A 10,623-nucleotide genomic window follows, 5' to 3' on the forward strand; every position below is an offset into this window, starting at 1 on the left:
CCCTACTAAATCTTAAATATTCTTAATACTTCCATAGCGCGTCTAGATCAGACCTCCAGTGACTCGCAGATCTCGCCCTCAGAGGAGCCCGCGGAGAAGACGGCGGTGGATATGCTACAGGAGGAGCACCAGGAACTACTAAACGATCACGAACAGGATCAGGAAGAGGATTACTCCATATGCGATGGGCCCCAATCCCTGCCAGCCATTCTCAGCAGCCACAAAATGAACAACAACAACAACAATAACAATGACAAATTTGAGCAGTCCGGAGTCTTTATCACCGACGATGAGATCACTGTGGACATGGCCAAGACCAACCAGGAGGAACAGGAACAGTCTCCTCCAACTGCTGCCACTCTTAGCAAGATACCCCGCTCACCGCTGGCCCAACGTCGCCGGCGAAGCATTGACAACAGCACCTGTGGCGGAGCCGGTGGCAGTCTCCAGGATTTAAGCAGTCGCTCCACGGGCTTGCCATCCCTAACTCTGGCGCCAGCTTTTAGCCGCAAACAGCCGGTGTATCGATCTGTGCGTACGCGCAGCTCTCAGGCAGCCAATCCTGTAGTGGCGCCTCCTCGTTCCCGTCAGGCCACCCAGCTGCCCATGGTCCGGGATGCGACCAATACGTGGAGCGGACGGGCTGCTACAGGGGCACCAAAGAGGCGTCCCACCTGCACGGCCGAAACATTTGTGGCCCCCAATGGGCAGGCTGCCGGAGCCGGAACCACTCTCCCCGGAGCTGGAGCCGGACCCTTTGAACGCAATGGCAAGGGACGCTCCTCACAGATCCTGTACGACAGCAATGGACGGCGCGTGAGGAGTGGAGCTGGATGCAGCAGTTCCCTGACCACATCTCCAGTAAAAAATCATGCCTCGTCACCGTTGGCCCAGCAACTCCTGGAGGCAGCCAGCAGTGCCAAGAATGATGCACAGATTCTGGAGAAAATGAAGTCCTTGCTGTCACGCTATGCTGCCGGAAATCAAGCCAAGACCGGCACGGGATCAGGATCCACAACAAGCAAGGTAAATGGCAAAAAGACTCCCGTCTATGAGGACTTTACCACGGCCTGGGTGCACAGCAGTGGGAATCTGGAGCGTTCGGAGAGCTGTTCGCCGCCAGCCAAGGCTCGATCCAAGCGCAGCTCAGCTGCCAGCTCCTGTGAGAGCAATCATTCGAATTCAGGAACAGGAGCAGGAGCAGGAACAGGAGCGGGAAATGGAGCCGCCAGTGTGGTATCGCCCAGGCGTGAGAGAGGAATGTCCAAGATCCCAGCGCCAGTGCGTCAGCATACAGAGCTTTACTAGCAGCGCCGAAGGACGCCAAGCGTCCCGGTGAACCACGTCCGTTTCCAAGCCAAGCCGAGGGTTTTCTGAAAAGCCTCCGTAACGAGATGGAGATGGGGGGGAGCGTAATGGGAAATGGGGATTTGGGGATTTGGGGGTAGTAGTTACAACACATAGGTCAAGTCAGGATTAATAAGCCAAGCTAGGAATTGCCTGGGCGTGCGTGTGTGTGTGTGTGTGTGGAGGAGAATCCAGGGGAAGAGCCTTAGCCAGAAATCGGAATCAGGATCAGGGGGGGAAACGTCGAGTGAAGAAAACAAAAAAAAAAGCTGAAACTGCCTCAAAAGACAGACAGAAACAGGATATAGGAAGTGGTTTTGGATCCCTAGCAGCCAGAGATACTTTGTTTTAGCAGCATTTACCTCTATCCAAGTAAATATTTTATGTTTCCAATGCCAGGGGTGCCCACAGAAATTGCTGAGGTGTCCCAAGATTATTTTCCAAGCGATTTCTGTGGCAACCTTGTTCTATATATATCAAACACTCCCTGTAACCGTCGCTATTTAAATCACTTTCCGCCTATAACTCTCTCTCTCTCTCTACTTATCTATATAAATATTTCCAAAGAACTATAATCAAACTGGAAACATTTATTTTGCATTTTTAAATAATATATAAAATATATATTCTGCACTGGATATGCTAACGCTGAGGGCAATCGAATGAAAGAGAATATAACCGATATATACAATCCAAATTTGAGACTCGAGTAAAGAAAAATTTTAATCCATTTTTTTGTGTTGTTTTTAGGCCTTAGAAAACAGGAATTTTAAAACATAAAAAAAAAGCAGAAATAAGACATGTATCAGGGGTGCCCCAGTAAGTCGCTGTGGTTTTGGAAAATTTTTGAAATAATAATTTTTCAAATCCCCAGCGGCTTTTCTGATATATCGCATATATAGAAAATAGTTTTCTAGAAATTTTTAAAGCTAAAGCCAACAACATATATCTCAATTCTTCAGATTCGGATTCGGATATTTATTTTTGTACGTTTAATCAAAGGAAAAGGTGATGATAAAAAAGAGAATGTAGGAAAGCTTTTAGGCAAAACTCACGACTTTTATATACAAGAAAGTCCTGAGAAAATGGGAAATGAAAAGGAAAAAGGGTTAGTAGCTAGGAAATGCAGCACGACGCTCCTCACAGCCACAAAAAATACAAAATCTGCATCACACACACACATCACTGGAGGATGATGATACAGTGCGACACACTTTAAGGACATTTAGTTCGAATTTGTTATCGTTATTAAATCAAAAGAGCAGAAGAACTCGCACTGTATTTGCAAAGCAACAAAACAACACATGAGATAAAATACACACAAAACAAGAAGAAACGTTCACAAAACTTAAAAAAAATAATTAAAAACCCTTAAATAACTTGAGAAACTTATAGCTTTTGATGGAAGAAGTATATAGGATAATTTTCAGATGCCCCTCATACAGGCAGCACTGTCACAAAAAACGCTGTTAATTAATTAATGTACAAGTTATCAGCGATTTCTGTGGCAATCCTGCCAAAGTATGATTATTATTATTATTATTATGCTTTTTTTTTTCAATGTTAACATATATATAGTTTAGTACATATACAGCGTACCTATGGATCGTAACTATATATGTATATATATTATATTATATATATTATATAGATTGTAAATTGTGTTTTTTTTCACCTTTGTATAGGCCTTAATGTTCAGAGTTTGAAAGCGAGAGTTTTAGTCTCTTTTTGTTTTATTATTCAGCTTTTTTTTGTTTTATATTTTTATTCTACTAGATTTTTGAGTTGATTTTTTGATTATAAACCAAATGGATACCAATTTATAATATTAAATAAATGAATAACAATTAAATTGTTCGAATACACACAGCACAGACACATAAAACACAGACTACACAGAGTTAGTGCTTGGACCCGTGGGCGTTAAAAATATTTCTAGACAATTAAGCAATTGATTTGGCAAAAGATTTCGATTGAGAAGCATATATAATATATAAATATATATCTTTGAACATATAAAGTGTATTTTAAATACAAGAAAGAAAGAGAACGTATAATTATCAATTAATTTCGAAAGCAAACTAACTATTACAAATGGAATATAGAGATTAGCAGCATAATAATTAATTCAATGATTTTAATCACGAAGAATTTAAGTAATAAAAACCTATACATATACAAAAACAAATATATATATATATATATATAAATCAAAGGCATTTTTTTAAACTTATTTAGCTTTATTTATTCACATTTTGTGTGCTGGAATCGAAGCAGTAAGGAAATTTTGTACAACTAGTTCTCATTCGGTCCTAGAGATCTCCAAAACCATCCAGTCCTGCTCCAGGGCCGCCGCCCATCTTGGCCTTGTCTTGACTCTCAGTCCAGGCCTTGGCAATCATCTGTTTGGTCTTGGAATCGCCATCATTGTACATTTTCTTCATTATGTTAACTAGCGCCGATTCGGCATTATCGCTGTCCTTGCCCATTTCGGTGTCCTGCTTCTGTTTGAGTCGCTTCTGTATGGACGTGAGGACTTCCCAGTTCTCGCCCTCCTTCGCCTTCTTCAGATAGATGGCCACCATGTCCGTCTTGATCTTGCGATAGCTCTTCGACACATCAATGCCGTGCAGCAGATTGTTGACGCTCAGGCCAAAGTCTTTGCCATTGAGATTGCGGACATGTAGCTGCATCGAGTTCTCCGTATAGTTGACAGTCACATCCTCCTCCGTGCAGCCCTGGACACCGTTCAGCGTAATGAAGAGCTTCACAAACTTGGGACTTTGGTCCCAGCCATAGTCGGTCAGTTCGTGCAGATATCTGCGAGGAGTACGAAACAATGAGTCTGGAGAGCAGAGCAGGAACCACTTGGCACCACTCACCTCTTGGCTTCCGTGCCCGTTGCCTCGCGTTCGGCCGCAATGCGCGCCTTCATCTCCAGGTTAACAATTTCCCGCTCGGCCTCCGCCTTGGCTGCGGTCAGCACGCCTCTGACGCGCACGCTTTTGGCCTGCTCCAGGAACGCGGTCAGCTCCGCCACATCGTTCTTTAGCTGCGTGGGAGAAAGCAGAGAGTTTGAGAATTAAAGTTCCTAAGTTTTAACGGGTGTCGGCTTACCGTTTCCATGTTATTTATTAATACAAATTTGAGAACAGAAACTTCGAGCAAATACAATGCAGTGCTACCAACTTGTTGTAAAAAATGCCGGCGCTTCAGTATGTTCTAGAAAATGCCATAACGCGTGACCAAGTGCGAGCACATGCAAGAATCGATAACAAATCGATAGTAAAACTTGGCCGGAGATATTTATTTTTTATTTATTAATTAACAGTATACTAAGTAAAGACTAACGACTAAAACGACATAAAATCAAAATAGAAACACAAAAATAGCTAGTGTTCTATAATGAATATTATAATCATCTATTTAAAAGGCTGTAATCTTTATGTTGTTGATCTTATCGGAAGTAAGCTAAACTGGCCACACTGGCATGATCGCGTTGGTTTCCGAAGCTGATAAGAAATCTGTTTTGTGCGTTTCATTGATCATATCGGGGTGAGTTTTGTAAATCAGGAGCTGTAGCAGAGCATGGCCAGCAACAACAACGTCGTAGCACCAGTGAAGATCACCAGCAACATGGTCAACGAGCTGCAACTGGACCAGGCCAGGAAGCAGGAAGTCAAGGTCAGTGTTTCAGTTCAGAGCGAATATCAGACATAACCTTGACACCTTTGACTCCACAGACGACCCCCAGCGATGGCAAGTGGTTATCGCCCCAACTGATGATCGTTTTTGCGGACGGTGATCTCCACTCTGCCCGCCAGCAGTTGCTCCAGTCCCTGCAGAATCCCTTCGCCGCCGGTTCGGTGGCCACACTGCTGCTCCAGGAGAGCGTGGCCGATCAGTTTGTGGGTCTTGTGGCCCAGGATCTGCGACCGCTCGCCAGCGATGTGGCCAAGCATCCCAGTTATGCCAAGACCTTGGCCAAGATCGATCAGCTGAAGGCCAAGGTGGTCAGAGGACAGAACCTGAGGGCGGGCGAGGAGTCGCCGCTGCTGGTCTATGACTGCGTGCACAGTTACCTGGGTGATGGCACCACCACCACCGGTGTGGTCACTCTGCACATTTTCCGCACCACCAAGGAGGCCGGCGAGCTGGCCAAGCGAGATCCCCTGCCCTATGGCCAGGTGAGCCTGTGGAACGAGAAGCTAGCTAGTGCATATGAACTGATCCCCCGCCTCCCGGGCAACGTTGTGGCTCTGAATTGCTTCAATCCGGATCTGAGTCCCATCAAGGCATCCTTCGATGCGGACCGCAACGATGTGGCCCTTGTGAAGAACTATCACTATGAATCCCTGTCGTTGGGCAATGGTCAGCGAAAGATCGTTGTCTTTCCCGTGGGCACAATCTTTGCCAACTAGAAACGGAACCCTGGAAAGCCATCACGAGCAGCAGGAGGATTTCCAGTAAACAAAGCCAGGTGCTTGATCAGCAATTACTTTGAAATTACCTCTTTTAAAGCTTTTAAACTGTTTGTACTCTTCTTTTTTATATTGAAATACCACAAAACCCTTAACAAATCTCGTCCTGAATCACAATCATGGGTCATTGGGATAGGTCCAGCAGCTACGTACAGCATGCAACAGGCAATTTCCCCGACTTGCGCAATGAAAGGAAAACTCTCGCAGAGCCTCAAAAGGAGCATCCAGGTTCGTTCTGCTTGACAACACACCTCCGAGCAAGCAGTGCAAGACCAAGCAGTTGAACGGGGCACACTAGCAGGTACAGTTGTAGTCAAGATATTAGCACAGACTAAACATAATTATTGTAAAACTAATTAAAGGGAGTGGTAGTTTGTGTTTTAAATTATTTAAAAGTAATATTAATAATTTTCCTAGTAGTTTTCCCTGTCGTAAAACGTAGAACTAACATATTTGTAGAGATGGAGATACTTAAGTATTTCTAAGTTATTTTTCTCTTTCTTTTGTATTTAAATCAAGTCCACGTAGTATATTAGAGCTTTTGTTACTCTCTGTTTAGTACCCGGAGCTAATGTATTGGCCACGGCTATGCTTGTGTGTGTCTGTGCAAATGTCTTGGGCTTTCGCTCTTTTATTTTCGAGTTTGTTGGTGTTGTTGTTGTTGTGGGCAGTAAAACCTTTTGCAAGTTTAGTTACAAGTACGATAGTTCCCATTTAGATTTCAACTATCTAAGCTTTGTGTTTATCATTTCCTCGTCTAATACAACCAGTGGGTGGGTGGGTGAGTGTGTGTGTGTGTGTGTGGAAAACAAGCTGTTACTAAAGAAAGATATTTAAAACAATTGCCTATCCCTCTCTCTCACCAGAGTCGCCCCCTTTCTCTTTTATCCAACTCACACCCCCCTTTCTCTGCAGCTCTCTCTCTCTCTCTCTGTAGCTCACTTGGCTGCCATTGCTCCACTTTCACACAGCTGTGAGAGCGAGAGAGCGTCTAACTGGAGAGAGAGAGCGAGCAAGCTGATGACTATTTGTCCATGGGCGTACTGACAAGGGTATAAAGAATTAACCCTTTTAAGTGAAATTTTGTTCATTGAAATTTCCAAATATTCTTGTTTTATTACTTATTTATTCTGAATTAAAAATAACGGAACACACACAATCCCTCTGGAAAATCCCACCCACCACGTCCATGCTCCCCTCGTTCCTCTTGTGGTTAGAAGCAACGTTTGTTGGCGCTTTTGTTTAGGTTTTTTGTTGTTGCGCCAGTTGTGTTGTGTCAGTCTGCGCTGGTTCCCACTGAGGTGTTGTCGTCGTCGTCCGTTTGCTCTGTGTCCAAACTCCGGCTGTTTGTACCGCTCCCGCTTCAGCTAGACGACAGCTCCCAGCTCCAAGTATCTATTCCGTTCGCCCTGCTGGTCCAGAAAATGTGCTGGCTCCAGTTCCAGCTCCATCTGCAGTTCCAGTAAGAGAAAGGCCACCAGATGCCGCCGCACAAGTGGACGGATGAGTCGCGGGACGCCTCCTGCTATTACCCGGACTCAACTGCCTCCCGTTTCCGGCGACCCTCGTCCTCGTCGAACTCCACGGGGTCCCAGGAAAGGTCCGATGACGAGGCTGATGACGAGCGGGAGGCGTTTTGCTCCGGCGAACGACCGCTGATCCGTTCCCGCGGCGCAGGAGGAGCGGAGGGTGAGTGTAGATAAGATATGCGGGTGAAAATAGGGAATATAAAGAAATATTAACGATTTACAAAGTGGAATATATATTTGAAGTCTCACATAATCATATTAATATTATTTAGTTTGTTATATAATTATTCAGATATTTATTTATGTAGTTTTCAATATTTAAAACAATTTTTATAGATACTTGCATTTATTTTGCTGACAAATTGGGTTTTTTATAACATTGGTTATTATATTTAACACATATCAAAAGTAATTTAGTATTTATTAAAAAATGTAAATGTAATTTATAGTTGCAAAGATTAAAGTTTTAAGCTTATTTCTGGGTCATTTATATGGTTCTTAGTTTCAGAGATTACATATTTTATACATAGTTATATCTATCTTTCTGTAATTTTCTGGTTCTTAAATTCATAGAATTTTAATGAGTTTAGAGCATTTCACACATTTGTACTGACAAACTGGAAGAAAAGCTTAAGTTAATTCGAAGGAAAACTAAACCAGGTTAATTACTAAAAACTTAAAAACACAAATTAGTTAATACGTCACTATATATTTCACAATATATATTTGCTTTCCATGTAAATCGACATTTAAACTATATAAATACGCCTCCTAAATAATGATTTCCTCTTTCCACAGACAACGATGCCTGCTGCGGCTTCAAGACTCGTCACATTTTCGGCTTCATGGGCTTCCTGGGCTTTGCCGTCGTCTATGCCATGCGGGTCAATCTCTCGGTGGCCATTGTGGCAATGGTCAATCAAACCGCCATTCCGCATACGAACTCCTCCGTTGTGGATTCGGATACGTGTCCCATTCCAGAACCAAATCGCAATGACAGCAACATCAATCCGCAGAAGGAGGGCGAATTTGTATGGGATGAGGCCACACAGGGCTTGGTCCTTGGCAGCTTCTTCTATGGCTATGTGCTCACCCAAGTGCCCGGCGGCCGGATGGCGGAGCTGTACGGCGGCAAGAAGATCTATGGCTATGGTGTGCTTATAACAGCGTTATTCACACTCCTCACACCGCTGGCCGCACACTGGGATCTGCCGCTGCTGGTGCTGGTCCGCATCCTAGAAGGAATGGGCGAAGGCGTCACATATCCAGCCATGCATGCCATGCTAGCCCACTGGATACCGCCGCTGGAGAGGAACAAGTTTGCAGCTGTTGTATATGCTGGATCCAACATTGGCACTGTCATCTCAATGCCCCTGGCCGGTTGGCTTTGCTCCTTGGACTTTCTTGGCGGCTGGCCGTCGGCCTTCTATATCTTTGGACTGTTGGGCATCTTGTGGTTCATCTGCTGGATGTATCTGGTGTACGACAAACCGGCCGATCATCCCAGGATCTCGTGTGCGGAAAGGGAATACATAGAGCGGAGTCTAAAGGTGTTTAGCGAGGCGAATACACATCTGGAGGACGAGCAAGATGAGGAGGAGGAGGAGCAGGCCATTCAGGCCGAGGTGGAAGTGCTTGCAGTTCCGGACAGATCGAGGACACAGCGTCTACCTGTGGAGGAACCCATACCCTGGCGTTCGCTGCTCACATCCGTGCCCCTGTGGGCCATCCTCCTGACGCAATGCGGCCAGGGCTGGGCCTTCTACACGCAACTAACGGAGCTGCCCACCTACATGAGCAACATCCTCCACTTCGACATCCAGTCGAACGCCCTGCTCAATGCAGTTCCCTACCTGACCGCCTGGTTCGTGGGCATCGCCTGCTCTGCCCTCGCCGACTGGATGCTGGCCAGGCGCTATATCTCGCTCCTGAACTCGTACAAGCTGTGGAATACGGTGGCCTCGGTGGTCCCATCACTGGGCCTAATCGGCATCATCTATGTGGGCTGCGACTGGGTCTGGGTCACCTTCATGCTTGCCGGCGTTGGATCCTTCGGCGGTGCCGTATATGCTGGCAATCAGATGAATCACATAGCCCTTAGCCCGCGGTATGCGGGCACAATGTATGGAATCACCAATTCAGCGGCGAATATCTGTGGCTTCCTGGCCCCCTATGTCATCGGTTTGATCATCAATCATCGCGAGACGCTGACCCAGTGGCATGTAGTCTTCTGGCTGGCGGCCGGACTGAATATAGCGGGAAACTTTATCTACCTGATCTTTGCCAGCGCCGAGGAGCAGAGCTGGTCGAAGGCCCGGCGGCGCGGCATTACACGACGATCCTTGCACGCTTGAAGCGTCCAACTATTTGCTATGATTATTTTTTTTTTTTCTTAGCCTAGATCATAAGCATTTGTGATAATTCCGATATATATAGTATATAGCCTAAGGACTCAAAGTTGCTTCCGAAATTGAGACCGAAACTAGTGCTACCAAAAAAGGAAAGGAACGAAAATGTAACGAAATTTGATGTTAACTGTTTAGTGCTCGATGTCGTTTTATATGGAGTTTTGTTTTGCTAGACGTCGTTTTTTTATACCAGTATATATATATACCAACCCAGCAACTATATAGTAAAGAGTATATATATTTATTTATATATCGAAGATGTATAGGTACGTACACCCACATATTCAGCTTTAGAAGGACATTATACACAGCTATACACATACCAAGTGTTAGACCTAAGTAGAGCTAGTGATATATCTGTATACACATACTATATACCTTGTATTGATACTTTGTATAACTATAAATGTATCCTAGTATCCAAGTCTGTGACAAATTAATTTTTGTCGGAATAATAAACAAGCACAAACATATCAAAGAGAAGCAGATAATGATTAAACTCGAATTTCCGCTAAATTCATTTTGTACCAAAATTTATAAATATATATATATATATATATATATATATATATGTATATATATAGTCCACCGATTCGCCATGCTCTGATTTATATACTAGTAAAATTATATAGAAGAATAACTCCATAGTTTCATTGAAATAGCTCCAAAACAAATCTCGTACATCTGAGCTTATGATTCCCAACTGGTTCTCACCTCCCCGGAATGAAGTGACTGCTGCCGGCCACGTTTCAGAAATGTGTTGTTACAAAAGGTGCAAGTCATTGTTTACTAGTGTTCAAAGTTGGTAAGTGATAATCCATACTTACTGATCATAGTTACTTATTGATCATAGTAACT

The 10,623-nt window shown here is 44.2% G+C and overlaps 4 protein-coding genes across 5 annotated transcripts in view; 3 read left to right on the forward strand and 1 right to left on the reverse strand.

Moving 5' to 3' along the window:
* pigs (GAS2-like protein pickled eggs) overlaps window positions 1-3,562 on the forward strand; it is a 32,038-nt gene extending 28,476 nt beyond the window's left edge. The window contains exon 8 of the mRNA XM_020956569.2: window positions 38-3,562. Coding sequence (XP_020812228.2) covers window positions 38-1,308 — 1,271 coding nt within the window. The 3' untranslated portion in view covers window positions 1,309-3,562. The remainder of the gene's footprint in view (window positions 1-37) is intronic.
* A 4-nt stretch (window positions 3,563-3,566) lies between these two features.
* On the reverse strand, window positions 3,567-4,538 carry LOC110187082 (calcyclin-binding protein). The gene is made up of 3 exons (XM_020956481.2): window positions 4,465-4,538; window positions 4,230-4,399; window positions 3,567-4,167 (listed from the first exon to the last, which is right to left on the reverse strand). The coding sequence occupies exons 1-3, from the start codon at window positions 4,471-4,473 to the stop codon at window positions 3,660-3,662; spliced, it is 687 nt and encodes a 228-aa protein (XP_020812140.1). The 5' UTR covers window positions 4,474-4,538; the 3' UTR covers window positions 3,567-3,659.
* On the forward strand, window positions 4,533-6,656 carry LOC147644995 (uncharacterized). 2 transcript variants are annotated; one of them, XR_015272117.1, is made up of 3 exons: window positions 4,750-5,031; window positions 5,091-5,827; window positions 5,965-6,656. XR_015272117.1 is itself a non-coding variant. In XM_086834751.1 (2 exons), the coding sequence occupies exons 1-2, from the start codon at window positions 4,936-4,938 to the stop codon at window positions 5,766-5,768; spliced, it is 774 nt and encodes a 257-aa protein (XP_086690877.1). In that variant the 5' UTR covers window positions 4,533-4,935; the 3' UTR covers window positions 5,769-5,927. The 2 variants fall into 2 exon arrangements, 1 of the variants encoding a protein (XP_086690877.1); XM_086834751.1 differs by lacking the exon at window positions 5,965-6,656 and having other exon boundaries at window positions 4,533-5,031; window positions 5,091-5,927.
* Window positions 5,965-10,243, forward strand: MFS10 (major facilitator superfamily transporter 10). Its single transcript, XM_020956480.2, has 2 exons — window positions 5,965-7,517; window positions 8,156-10,243. The coding sequence occupies exons 1-2, from the start codon at window positions 7,310-7,312 to the stop codon at window positions 9,709-9,711; spliced, it is 1,764 nt and encodes a 587-aa protein (XP_020812139.2). The 5' UTR covers window positions 5,965-7,309; the 3' UTR covers window positions 9,712-10,243.
* Window positions 10,244-10,623: the final 380 nt, after the last annotated feature.

The sequence above is a fragment of the Drosophila serrata genome, unplaced genomic scaffold (genome assembly GCF_035046125.1).
Source record: "Drosophila serrata isolate PLE 108 unplaced genomic scaffold, ASM3504612v1 contig_36, whole genome shotgun sequence".
In the NCBI taxonomy this organism is placed as follows: Eukaryota; Metazoa; Arthropoda; class Insecta; order Diptera; family Drosophilidae; genus Drosophila; species Drosophila serrata.